The sequence below is a fragment of the Poecilia latipinna genome, unplaced genomic scaffold, assembly GCF_001443285.1.
Source record: "Poecilia latipinna isolate Pla-1442-1.1 unplaced genomic scaffold, P_latipinna-1.0 Scaffold251, whole genome shotgun sequence".
NCBI lineage: Eukaryota > Metazoa > Chordata > Actinopteri > Cyprinodontiformes > Poeciliidae > Poecilia > Poecilia latipinna.
This window is the reverse complement of record NW_015112867.1, coordinates 250810-265352: the sequence shown is the minus strand read 5'-3', so window position 1 is coordinate 265352 and position 14543 is coordinate 250810. Positions and strand designations below refer to the sequence as shown.

The 14543-nt window shown below is 38.2% G+C and overlaps 1 protein-coding gene across 1 annotated transcript in view; it reads right to left on the bottom strand.

Moving 5' to 3' along the window:
* The window catches only part of LOC106947665 (copine-9-like), a 111439-nt gene that overhangs the window by 57263 nt on the left and 39633 nt on the right, over positions 1-14543 (bottom strand). Inside the window, exons 4-6 of the mRNA XM_015032815.1 lie at positions 13892-13995; positions 13410-13449; positions 11815-11894 (exon numbers count right to left, since the gene is read on the bottom strand). Coding sequence (XP_014888301.1) covers positions 11815-11894; positions 13410-13449; positions 13892-13995 — 224 coding nt within the window. The remainder of the gene's footprint in view (positions 1-11814; positions 11895-13409; positions 13450-13891; positions 13996-14543) is intronic.

Below are 14543 nucleotides of genomic sequence, written 5' to 3'. Positions count from 1 at the left end.
AATAAATGCAGTCCATATTGCCTGTCACAAGTTCACAGCTTTCCTTGACTCCAATCACAAGACAAAAACATTCGGCAAAGATAAGGAAGTACAGTCCACAGAAGTTCTGACAACTAACCAAGCAAAAGCACAAAATAAGGACCAACATATATATTCATGGACTGAAACACAAGCTGCAGACTTTTCAGATCATTTTAATCCACCTGAGTTTAAACATTTATCCTCTATCCCGGAAGGACACCAGAAATTTTTAGAACACTGCTGCTTCTACTACATTACTTACATTAAGTATGCAGCGTTTTATTTCAGTAATTTTGTCAGTGTGGCTACATTTTGCAGGAAGAGAAGCACCATAAAGCGACAAATCCAGAAAAGTAGCTGCACTTCTGCATGTCTGCCTGCTGAAGGTTGAAGCTGATGGGTGTAGCAGGCTCTTCGCTGAAGGATTTTTTTGCGTCCCATTTTTGGCTGATGAGTGAGTTCAAGGCCAATTATGGTTTCCAAAGCGGAAATTGTCTGTGTTTTAAACATTTACTCAATCCCCTTTACCTCTGCTTCAGAGGGTGCTGAACAGATCTCTGCCACAGAAAACATCACACTGTTGAGAGAAGCTCCAGGTACAGCATGTGGGTGTTATTTTCACAATTTGGAAGTACTACAGAAAACTGATATGGATAAAACTTTAACTGACTGATTAAAGAGAAAATGTCTCATAACTAGCTAAATTGATTTTGAAATTGAGAATATTCTCGCTCCATAAAGATTTTCACATTTTGTCATGTTACAACTACAGATTTGAATGTATTTTATTACAATTTTATTACAAAAAGACAAAAATCAAAGTTTTACAGGTATCTTTAAAAGAACTGTATTGAACTGCATTTCACATAGTAGTTTGATTAAAATGCACACCACATTTTTTTGTTTCTCTTCACAAAAGCAGATTGTTCATATACATTATAAAATGACAATTGATTACAAGTTGATGTTTGAGGATATGGAAAATATAACAAAATAATAAAATGTCAACAGTAGTGGTGGGCACCGCCAGCTAAAAAGTTAGCTGCACTAACCATAAAGCACAAAATATGAGTATTAGAAGCTTTAATGTTAAAATGCCAGCAGTTCCAAAATGGTATTTAGTGGAAGATAATTCTAAAGCAATAAATTCAATTATGTGAATCTCTGCATGTATTTGTTTAATTAACACCTTTGCTTGTTTGTGTAAGTTTTGTTTCCTTGTGTGTACCACATCTATCTGTTTGTTGTATACCTGCCACTTTCTCAGTAAAGTTTTTTTTTAAAAGAGAGAGTGAGAAGAGGAAACAGAAATGCTGCGTAGACAGTCTTCACCCACTTCAAAATAATAACATAAATTTAAACACTGAACTACTTGTAGAACTCTTAACACTCGATAACCAAAACCTCAACACAGATGTTGAACTTTCTTCAACTGGAAGTTTATACAAACAGCCATGTATAATAATTTAGGGGAAGCAAAGTGCACTAAATGTTTAAAAAGGTACCAAAAGTTTTGGACCGCTAAACAAAAAAAAATTTGCTATTAGCAGATTAGTGGAAATATGCCCACCACTAGCCAACAGTAATTTATAAATCAGTAAACAAAAATAGATAAATATTTGGTTTCACTAGTGTAAGATAATCTTCTTTAAACTAAGAATCCTTTGCTGTTTCAGCAAGTGCTTCTGGTGATGGATAAATGTCACTGTTTATGGCAGAGAAATAAATTAGCAAAATACACAAACAAATCCTTGATTAACCCTCCTTCAATTTCCAAAACTACACAAAGAAACACTTGTAAAAGTGCACACAGGATCAGTGCGATTCTTCCAAACTGCGCACAAGTAAAAAACTTGTGGGGTCTAAATGGCCATGTGTCTTAGGAGTAGCTAATGTCTCTCAGTTGAAAGATATAAAAATCTGCTCAATGGATTTAATGGAGTTTTGAAATTGATAGAAATATAAAACTCAGTTATTCCACTATTTTCTCAACACTCTCACATCAGCATACACAAATCCTCCCTGAGGGTAGCACTCATTAAGCTTGAAGCTAGACAGGCCCACCTGTAGTAATAACAAGATTCATAACAGGGTCACAAAAATGTTCACACATTTAGCATCAGGTCTAAAGTTTAGCATTCGTTCCAACAGAAGAGCAGCAGAAAAGAAGAGTTTTGTCTGTGTGCTTGTCATGACAGAGCTGGCCAGATGAGTTGTGAACTACAGGGCCAGATGGCAGGTGACGGTACTGGAGGACGAGGACCACAGGGGACAGATGGTGACATGGAAATGTGTTCACAGGTATGCCACGATATTATGAGACAGATTTAACAGAGTTTCATAGTCTCAGATCTTAAATTTAGGCCGACTTTCTCATTGGAGTCCAGCAAATCTAGTAATAACTCAAAATAGACAACAATGGAAAAAACAGAGGCTCAATCAGGTCTGGAAACAAGTTCAGCAAATAATATGTTCACAGCAGATGATTAAAGAATAGTGGTAAATGAATTATCCTGCAAAAGGAAAGATTGTATATTGTTGCACAATATACAACAACTATATTGTCATCGTAATACCTGAGTGTGCAATAATCTTATCGCAAAGTATTGTCTTGAGTTGCATATTTGTTGGATAGTAAATTTAACTGCTGTGAACTTGCATTTTGCATGGTAACATTATGTTTAGTCAGTTGGAGAAAGTCTCAAGGCAGTGGATGCTCCCACCAGACAAAAAATAAAAAAATAAAAACAGTCTTTAACTTCAAAGTAAGAGCAGTAAACAAAGACAAAACCAGGCTATGTTGATAAGGTAATCTCCTTCTTGGTCTTGTCCTTTGTACCAAGTCCAGGTTTTACCTAACTTCATCATCTGTACAACCTGTCTGCCCACCAACATTGTCACCGTTGAACCTGCTCCAAGCCTCCATCGCTCTTCAGTTCAACCTTTCCTCTGTCCTCTCCACTCAAACTGCTCCAAGTTCATTCACCTTTGGCTACAACAAACCCCCACACAGACCAATCTCCCCGATTCCTCTCATTCCTACTGACGGATTTTAGTGCTTCATAGCCTCATCTCTCATCTCCTGCTTTCAAATTCATATGTATCAACTTATGATCCATCTGTTATTACTCCCAGTGTTCTGTCAACATTAAGATCTACACATTAAGGTCTATTTAACCATGATTTAAATCTTCCCTTGTTGTACTGAGAGTTATCTTGCATGGGGGTCAGAAGCTCACCTACAACTATAATCGAAAGACAACTCAGCCTACACTGCATGACAGAAAATAATTGAGAAATAAAAGGACAACATGGCCTTTTAGCAGTTGCCCATAATAACAGGTTAGACTAATGCTGTTTATAACTGGATAGCACTTTGCCAGGAAACAAGATCTTCTTGCTCACCAAGCAAAAGCCCATTGATACCCAGTATTAAAGCATGAAACCTTATGATCACAACTTTCTCTCATATTTAGTGATCTTCACACAAATATTACGAACAAAGTGTGCTGGTTTTTATCACAGTTTATGCTTTACATCCCATCAATGAGAAGCCAGTGCAGTTTTATAAGAAGGATCAAAAGACGAAAGAGGATGAGGTTTTTATCATCATGAAAGGCTCAAGAAGGCGCAATCCACTCAGGAATTATTAAGCTAACTCTAACCAACTGACAGATCAGCACTGCCATCCATGTAAAGGTTAGTGGGTTAATTAAACTGCAAGAAACATATTCAACTGCTACATTGAAGTTCACAGTTCAGAACTTCAATGTAGAATCAGGTGACATGACTTGATATGCACAGAGGCTCTCCACCCAGTCTGTAATTTACCTCAAGCTCAGTCAACAACAAATGGCTAGAAATGTCAGCTTCAATTTGCACAGCAGTTTTTTGTTTTGTAATATGAATATTTGAACAAGCATCATTTTCCATCCTAATCACAACATGAGCTCTATGTTGGTCTATCCCAGGAAATCACCATGAAATACATTGAAGTTTCTACTTGTTACATAACACAATTAAAAAAATAAAAAAAACTTTTCCAAAGCACTGTGGTAAGATAGACTTTTTGAATAAACCAAACTGTTGCATCAATCTGAAAATTCTATTGCCTTTCATCAGAGCATCAGGCAACTCTGCATGCAGCTTATCAGTCATGGCAGCAAAACAGTTGCTTCCGTCTGCCCAGTGTTTTTTGCGACCGCTCACAGAGCAGAAAATGTGTTATTCTGTCTCGCTGACAGTCTTTTCATTCATTACGGTTGTTTTCGTTCTATTTTTACCCGCTAGCCTTTGTCTGTGGCTCGCGCTCATGAGGAGAGGGCGTCCCGCTAACTGCCCCCAATCCCCACCTTGGCCTCCGACACCCGGTGCCAACGTGTTAACCGCCGTCTTGCAGCGGAAACCCAGAAAAACATGACTTCTTGCCATCCCAAACACAACAGGCAATGCTTTAAGAGTCCACATTATCAATCTACATGTGGAAACCTGGCAGTGGGCGGGACTGTTAATGGATGGGCCTCAATTTTTCATCCCTGATTGCATTAAGGAATGATTGATTCGTCTGGGTTTTATTCTTTTTCATTACTCATCTGTAACAGATAATAATTGGCACATTCAAAGTTACAGCTCATGCTCGGCATTGCTGTACTTCCTGAACATGGACACACATCGATTGCATGGGTGTATTTGGTGTACCCGAGGTCAGGGGGTTTCTCTAGATAAACCTCGGTTTCAAAAATACCTCCAGGATGGCTCGGCCCCTCGTTTATTTCTTTGTTGTTATTATTTTATTTATTTCACTAATGGGTGTATATTTCAGATCACTGTTACACTTTTGCCGCCTCTGCTGATAGCCTCCTTGGGTTCCCATGGCAACACACAGGTAAAGTGGGGGAAAGGAGTGCTCAGTTTGCCCGTTTCTAAAACTGTTGACCTATAAAAAATAAAAAAAACACCCACAGACATGGGGAAGCTGCAGGAATTGTGTCCCAGTGTTGGGTGACGGCACAGGGGGACAAATTTCTAATAATGACTGCACGAATGAAAGTTTTTTTCTTTTTTTCTTTTTTTTTTTAATATATAATCTTCTTGAGCATGTGTCTAATTGGTTTCTCTGCTCCTTTCAGCCTAGGCAGCAGATACAAACCTGTCTCGTGAAGTTTGTCCTCCACCAACTCTTCCTTTAGCTAAGGTATTTCTCATCATTCTACTTCCTTCCTGACTGATCATGCTGTCCGTCACCCAGAGACGTCCTCTCTCGGTCCCCCCGCCTCTCTCCCATTTGCCTTCATATCCCATCATCCCTTACTTCTCCCCCTGTGGGCTTCTGCTGCGTCTGATGTATGTGGAGAAGCAGACAGCTGTCTATTCCCTGTAGGCAGCCTTCAGAGACGCTGACCATATGGCAAGAATAGTGATTGGGCTCTGCTGGTCTCTTATTGTTTCCCCTTTTTTTTTATTTCTAGGCTGTTATTTCTCTCGTTTTAGTTCCTGCCTTGCACAGGCTGTCAGGATACAAACTGTTAAGCCTGTTTCTGTGGGAAAGTCTTTGCTCCCCTAACTAATATCTTCTCATGGATTGTTTTGTAAGAGTTACATGTTTTGGATCATTAAAAAAATCTTTTATTAAAGGGAAAGAAGCTACCTAAACCAAATTAGCCCTGTGTGGAACAAGTAATTGCCTCCTTAACCTAATAACTTGTTGTGCCATCCATGGTAGCAACAACTGGCATCAAGTGCTTGCAATAAGTGGTAGTGAGTGCTTTGGGTGATTTTTATTTATTTTTTGGAATTGAGCCACAGTTAATTGATTTTAAGTATGAACAGCATGTTTAAGGTCATACCAAACCATCTCAATAATGTTTAAATACAGACTTTCATGATGTTACTCAAAAACCTTATTTTGTTTGAGTTTTTGAGTTATTTTTTAAGAGGACTTTGCTAGTAGGCTTTGAGTCGTTGTCCTGAAGCAAAACCCAAGTTTGTCCTATTTTGATGGCTGACCATTCATCTTCAGGATATTCTCAATTAGTCCCAGCAAGTGTTCCTAAATATCTACACATATATAGATATTTAGGTCGCTTGTTTTTTTTCAATATATGTACATATTTTTATAAATGGGACAGAAAATAATTAAGATTAAAATGGAAAGAAAGCTACTCTGAATCTGTGATAAAAATAAATAAATAAATAAATAGGTTTAGATTTCGAGGAGAATGAAACTCAGATTTTACTGATCCGTCTATAGGTGCGTTTCCAGTACCTATCTACAAAATAAATTTGTTTAAGGGAAACATGGGATTTGGAAAAAACTCACTTTTGTCGATATAAAGTTGGGATGAGGAGGTTTTACAGTCGTATCAAAATTGATGTACTTCGCAGAACTGACACGGGTCAAAGCCAGATGGCGCTACAGTTGAAATGCAAAAACTTTCAATCAAAGCACCTGTTTTTCAAAATGGGAGTGTTTCAATTAAGCAGATTTATTCTCATAATTTCAATTTGTTTGACGCTCAGAATGAAGGATGGCTAGCATTCTTCTGAACTAAGAGTTTGTAGAAGACATGGCCTTGTCAGGAAATGGTCGAGTCTTTGATATTGCATTTGTGTTCCTGGTTATCTGTCCAATCGGTATGGAGATATGAACCTTTTGTTTGTTGGACATAAATTACAATATTATGGCGATGTTTCCCCTTGACGGTGTCAGAACTAGTTATGCGGTAGCACAGCCATCAGTCTCAGTTCTGCCCTCATTGAGAAAGACCTGACAAGTGGAAACCACCAAAATAAGTCACAGGATGGATGGTTGGGGTCAGTGCCTCATGTGACCATACTGCCCCCGGCCTGAAACTCTCAACCCGTTACCAGAACTTAACAAGCAAACAAATTAAAATGGCGAGATCTCCAAATGGGTCATTTCAATCTCTTAAGGTTTTGGTGGGAACGTACTCAGTCGCCCACTACTATGTACTTAAAAGTGTATCTTCAGGTTTTAAACATTACCCACCAACTTCATGTTATCTTCTTTAGAAACACAACTCTGTCACGTTAAAGGAACTTTGTGCATACCCACTTCTTTTGGACTCTGAAGACCTAACAAGCAGTTAAGCGACAAGGAGCTACTTACTGCTGTCAACAGGAAAGCCAGTGCAATAACGCCAGCAGAGCAGAGATAATTTTTTGTCTTTGTGTTAGATCTCTGCAACTCTTTGTTGTATCACACACACAAGACTCCGACTCGCATACATTCCAACATGCTCATGCTGTGTCTCCTTGCTTTAGAAATGTTTTTGTGAAGTGTAACAAAGTGGTCATGGTCTGAAGCTAAGAGGAAAATAAATGTAAACCAGTGCGGTGTTAGTCTGATGTTGGTGAGAGCAGCTGAGTGTGGAACTCCGTGTTTATGTGTTGAGATGATGGTGAGGAGCTGAATCTCACTGTACCTACCCACATTGATCTGCGAAGCTGTGTGACAACCGGAGGGGATGGAGACGGCACTGCTAGCATCGATGTCATCGCAAATGAGAATCTAATTAAATTCTAATGCTTAGCAGTGAGTGAACCTCAGTGAGAGGAGGATTCACTAAGAACAAAAAAGAGCCACATAGAGCAGAGCGGCCTGCTTTTTCTTTTTTTATCAGATTGAATTTTTTGTCCATTCTTGTTTGTAAAATAGCTCAAGCTCAGTCAGACTGTGTTGGAAGTGTTTGTTATATTTTTGGGATTTCTCAGGATATATTTGAAAGATTCTACTCAACTGGACTGAGAGGTAAACTTTGAGTAGGCCATTCTAGCACATGAATATGCTTTGCTCTAAACCATTCCATTTTATGTTTGGGCTCTTAGTCCTAGAAGGTGAACCACTTTCCGAGTCTCAAGTCTTTTGCAGCCTTCCAGTATTGCCATCCATCTTTTACCAATTCTGATCAACTTTCCAGTCCCAGTTACCTGGTCTTTGCCTTACACTCCATTCCCAATTCCCTTCAGTCCTCCTTCTGGGATTTCTCCAGCTGAAATTCAACTGGGCCAGTCAGCAAACAGAAGGAGGGGTTGAAATCAATGACGTTTTTCTGCGCTGTTTTAGAATAGTCTACTTATAGTTGTAGTTTGGCAACAACAGCAAAGGAAGTCAGCGAAGTCATGCAGTCCATGTTGGCCACACTTCCAGATAGTTGGAGCAAAGGAATGTTTAAGACATTTTATTGCTGACAAAGATGTGTGTTCTTTGCAGTGGGGAATGGTGGTGTACAGCGCACACAATGCTGGCAAGCTTCATAATGTAGCTTCCTTCACATTCACGCTGCAATATTAATTCAGACTTTAGCGCTTGGTAAAATCTGATGCAATTGTTTCAAACTTCAACACTGTCTACATGCTTACAGAAAACAAGTGTTTCTCAATAGCTGAGGGTCCAGACCCTCTATCTAAGCAAAGCGAAGAACCAGGGGCTGGTTTTACCAGGTCTGGTGTTTTGCACGCTGGCTAAAATGTTCAATTTTGATATCACACCAGAGAACCTTTTTTTTCCAGGTTTGCTGTGTAACCTCTACAACTTGGAGAAAAATGCAAATGGAACTTTTTTTGATTTTCCTTTATCAGATGCTTTCTTCTTTTCACTCTTAATTGAGCTCTAGTCCGTTTGGCTAGAACCAGACTATGCAAACACCACCATTTAGGGAGGTGTGAATGTGTAATCAAACTCTGATGCGAACCAAAAAAGTGAACTCATGATCATGGTTTGGTTGAAGTGAAATCAACCACTCGAATGTTAATGCCAAGTGGACTGGAGACCACTCCAAAAACAGGAAAAAAGTTAGAGTGCAGGGCATTATGGGTAAATACAACAAATGTATATGCGAGTTTAGCACTAGAGAAATGGCTTGTGGATTTTTACCAAGAAAAAAAGAGAAATCCTACAATCACTAAAATCTGACGCCACTCCACTTTTCTTTACATTTTGTGAAGGAGGAAGTTCCACTCATGTCTTGTTCAGAGGTTTTTATGCCATTTCCTTAAGTGGCTCTGTCTGCAGCGCCACCACAGGCGAGGAGGGGGACAGGTTCTCCAAAGTGTTTGATTTGTTTGACACTGCAGTCAATTTTGGTCCCCAATTCAACCAGGTCTACTGGAATATCAGGCATGAAAACAGCCTTGCTTTGAGATTTGAGTGCATGCTGAACACATGCATAAATTACAAAGCAATAAAATATAATAAGCAGCTTGATGTAACTTTAACTTGTTTGTCCTCTTTATCAGTTATGATGAGCAGAACGCTACACAAACAATCTAAAACAATTGATAGTAATTGGTATGCAAAACATGCTGCAAATAACAATCTGGGTCTTTCATCAGCATGACACAATATAAAGAGAACTTATTTTTACATTGCTAATGAAGGCCATACACCTTTCCTGATTTTATTCAAATAAAATTTGATGGAATAACTTTAAGTATGGCTTTCTATCCCCTGGTTTTAACAATATGTAGGCAACATTAGAGTCTGAGTCTGAGCCAGTGACAGAGGCTGTCTCCACTCTGACAGCAGCAAAACTCTGGTCAGCCGCCTGCCTGAGCAGAAGGCAGTAACACTGAGTTCCTTCAATGAGGCTATGTATAGTTCCAGAGTTTCCACGCCGATTTGGAGTGATCCCTCCATTATATGATGTCTGAAATAAAATGAGCGTTTAAGCTTTGATGCTGAAAATTGCTTCTCTACATGTAGCCTAAACAAGGCTGAGCTTTTCCTCCCTCCTCTGACTGTATGTTACAGGTCTAGGTAGGTTTGCACTTGTGCTGGATGATTGAACATTGCTCTGAGACTCTGTGAGATTTCTAAATCTTGGGATTCTGTTTAATAACCAAACTCTACTATAAACTTCTCCACAACTTTCTCCCTGACTTGCCTGCTGTTGTCCTTTGTCTTTCTAATACAGTTTGCTCACTAATGTTCATGAATAAAACACTTCAGTTTTCAGATGTTTCTCGTAGAAAAGGTTTTGTTTTCACTACTTTGTTTTGGCGAATCACATCTAAAAAATGTGATTTGCCACACTCTAGTCACCTTTTTGCTAGAGTGTAGCAAAAAATGAATAAATATTACACGGAAACTGAAACATGAACGATTTGTCTGCACTGCATGCTGCTGTTGTTTTTTAATATTCCAAAATTAATGGTGTCCTAAGGAAATCAGTAGCTAAAACTCTAGAGCTTTTTCTTACAACAGACTGGGGCACTTTAAAAAAAAAAAAACTTATAACGAGATCTTTCTGGGGATAACGAGTGTGCGGTGAACTTTTTTTATGTGATGAGACCTTTGTTCAGAGGAAATGTCAGCTTGTAGCTTTCCAAATCCCACCTTAATATTGGAGGGCCAAAACTTCCAATCCAATAAAGCACTCCTTGTCCTCTTAGAATATGTCATTCGAGAATGTCATACAAATACTAAGGTGTCTCAATCAAAGAGGTAACAAACGAAACAAAGTTTTTGCTGTACAACAAATGACCAAACTATAAACAGGTCTATAAACAGGTCAATCTTGCTTTTCCTCCTTTGTAACTACAAAGGAGGAAAAGCAAGATTTCTGAAGAAATCTTCAGAGCATTTAAGCTGCACTAAACTTATGCAAAAATGAATCTTTGTTAAAACTGCCACTATTTTGTGACAGCATAACATGAGATATTTGTTGCATAAAAATGTAACAAATATTGCATTTTTATACATTTGTTTTCTTTTGGTCCACAATTTAACCGAGTCCACCAGACCATCGAATGTGAAAACAACCAGAGTCAGAACAAAAGCCACTGACCGAGGAAGAACATGTAATTCAGGTGAAAATCAAAATGGATTTACTGATTAAACCGTCTATTTAAAAAAAAAAAAAAAGCTACAATTAATTTGAATGGTATTAGAATAAAATGAAGACAAAATAAAATCCCAGTTAGATAAAACGACTGTACTCAATTCATAACTAGAAAATATTTGAACCAAACTCAAAACTCCTTCAGCCTGCAGTGCTCAGACTATTATTTCATAAAGAACAATCTCTCTGATTACTTTAATTCATTTAAAATAGTATTTAACAAAATTACCTTTTTTTATTTCTTGATGAGGGCCTTTTATGAAAAATTTGAATTTCAAGACAGTTCAGTAAAGTCTTTTGGTGACTTTTAAGGAGTCACCAAAGTAAATCAAATGTGAAACCATGTCATTTTCAATCCTTTGGGCAAAACAGCAGCAGCTACTGATTTATGACTTGTGAATAATATACTGTTTCACATTTTAGTTGACAAATTCTGCAAGCCAACCTCCATGGTGTGAAGGTAACAGCCTCATCTTCATATTAAAAGACAAAATGAGTTCAGATGCATTTACTTTGCTCTGCATTCCAGCTTTTCTTTCTGGACAACACAAAATGCCACCTCAGAGTTGAAAGTGCAATCTGTTCACATTTATATCCAGAATAAAAAAAATATATCTTAAGGTTACACCATTTATTAATTATTTCTTTTAAAAATATATATTTTGGTGTATCAGAAAAATAATACATAATAGAAGGCCAGAGAAAAGTATTGCATACCAGTCCAATATCATAACAGATGAGACTATTTAATTTGCTTCAAGCGTTAAAAAAAAATACAAGCTTCTGCTAAAGTGTTTTGGTAATCAATATAGATATGGAACAAAATATATTATTTTAGGTATTAAAATAATTTGCATTCAAAATAAATTAACACAACACCCAAACAAAAAAAACAAAAAAAGTAAAGCAAGGATTTCCCCGTGGGACTTACGACAGGGTCCTTTCCAGCCGTCCTCCTGTTGAGCCGATTATTTCTCCAAGTGTACAGAAGGTCTGGCCCAAAAAGTCCTTGGCATGAGGAAAAAGTATGAAAAAGAAAACTTACTTGTCTATATAAGAAGAAAGATGGTGCCTACATCTGCAAAAGCAAGCACATACCTCAAACCTTTTCACATTTTGTCACATTGCAACCACAAACTCCTTTACTTAATTATTGAGACTTTGGATCATAGATCAACATAAACTAGCACACAAAGTGAAACATGGAAATTTGTGTCTGAAGTCGAAATTTTTGACTTTTCTAAGTTTTTTGAAATTATCCTAAAAAGATTTTCTACCAAATTTTTGACTTTTCAAGCTCAGAAATAATTCTCTTGTTCTTTCTAAAACCTTTCTGAGATTAATCTAAAAATGTCTGAGTTTTTTGGTGGAAATGTACTCGTCTTTTTTTCCCGACATACACAATAATGGATAAATAATGACCATTGTTGACACATTGTTGGCTATTTCTAAGAAAGCAAGGAAGATGAGAATCATCCCGTTAACACCATGGGGATAATCCTAGAGATAAAAAGCTCAGTAGCAATTACGAACAAGTGTAAAATTGATGGGGATTGTTACGGAGATATTAAAGCCATTAAAGTTCAATCTCATCTTTAGTGAAGGGCGATTTTAAATTGAACATTAACTTTACAGTTTAATTTCACCGCATATGCAGGCTTGAATGCATTAACCCAACGATGTCAAGATGTTACAAAGAGCTGCATAACTCAGCTGCCTGTTGGAATTTTTAGCAAATGTCATCAAAGCAGGATAGAAAGAGTCAGCGAGGAAGAGATTTTTATGTTTACAACCTCGCCACACTTCAAAAAATAAAAAAGAATGTGGCAACATCACAAGTAGAGTCGATGTGGCGTAATAAAACACACCGCACAGCATCAAGAGCAGAGCGCTGATGTTTGCGTTGCGTGGGCACGAGGTCCACCGTAGGTGTGAGTCCCAGCAAAATAAACGTGTGTGCGACCTCTGTGAATGACCCGACGCGCACGATGTGCCATAGTACACAAGTCTAGAAACCACAAAAGCCGCTTTGAAGTGCGGTTCTGAAAGTTGCTTTTACCTGAGCCACTGAGAAAATGCAGACAGACAAAATGTGGTGCAACACAACAGGAGAAGCGTTCCGGGTGTCTGCGTTTGTCCACGATTAGACGGGTAAAATGAAAGAATGGGAGAAAATTCAATATAAACCACAGTAAATGACTCACGTCACAAAATCACATGATGACAAATGAAAATGGAAATGAACAAAGTGCAATGAGTCATGACGTCAAAAATCTGTAGGCAAATGTACTCACCTTCTGCTCCACGAAGTGAGTCATTTTAGAAGGAGAAAAGACAAATAAGTAAATAGATGAAGAAAGGGTCAAGGGGCATATCTGGAACATAATAAATTGAAATGAAATTCATATTGAATCCCCATCGAGTCTTATTCACTGCAAACAAACTTTAACAGAACATAATTCTCTGAATAATGAGATCACTCCCCATGTCTTTTGACTTTAGGCTAGTTTCACATGGTGTACTCACGTGTTTGGATATGTTACAGCTTCTAGAGTCCACATTGTACCTGCAAAGCACAAATCAATATGAGGACACTTCGAAGAAAACTGAGGACTCTAAAAAGACTAAAACTTTGTGAATTATGGTTTATTGAAAGTGACATTTTAACATCTAAACCAAGATATTGCTACTTAAGGTTGATGTCTGGTGTTTCTAGCAGGAAATTATACTTTTCTTTTTACTTCTTACAGTCGTAAGTTGAGGATAAATTTCTCACTATGAAAAAAAAATTCTCCACAGCAAATAAAAAAAGAGGTTAAACCATTTGGGAACATGGCTAGTACATGTCCAGTACTAGAGTATTCTTGTTTTCAGATCAGCACTGCTGTCAACCTTAGCTTGTTCACTCTAGAGCATTAATACTATTATTTATTAATTTTATTATTGTACCTTTATCTAGTTTTCAAGGTGAGAATTATTTTTTTAAAAGGTAACAAGTAAATACTTACACATCAAACCTTAGATTCTGCTTCTCTTCAAAGAAGAAATCCAGCACAAATTTCCTGACAAAATCGGGATTCCGGGTGTTGTCGATAACTTCTGTCCTGCCAAACTTGCAAAAGACAGAAGATTTCAATTATTATCAGCACTGATTCAATAGTTGATATTTTACATTATACAGACAGAGGAGAAAATAGTTAAAGAACTGAATAGAAAAATCATTTGTAACAGAATCTGTGGGTACAAAATCTATTTTACAGATATGGGACTGCGCTGCATAATGCCGAGGAGTCTGTGCTAAAGTCTCTGACCCCAGAGAAATCAGGGTAGGTACATCGGAGTGATCATCCCCCACCCCCACCTCCATTGTGTGCCCAGTAAGGCCTGCTCCCATCTTCCCTCCAGAGCCATGGCGTCTTTCCATCAGCCTGACAATCACACCGCTAATCCTCCCGTGGGTTGCGGCCTTGCCTTCACAGGTCTGGCCTGACAGCACCGTGTAATGAGCTATTGATTTTGGCACTGCCTCAACACAGCCTCAATACCTCGACTCGTGTCTTCAGAGGCCGGCGCACATAATCCGTGCTATCAACTGTGTCCCCAGCCTATCCATTACCAAAACCGAACAGGGAGGTGCATCGGACCTCAGAAGTACTCGCC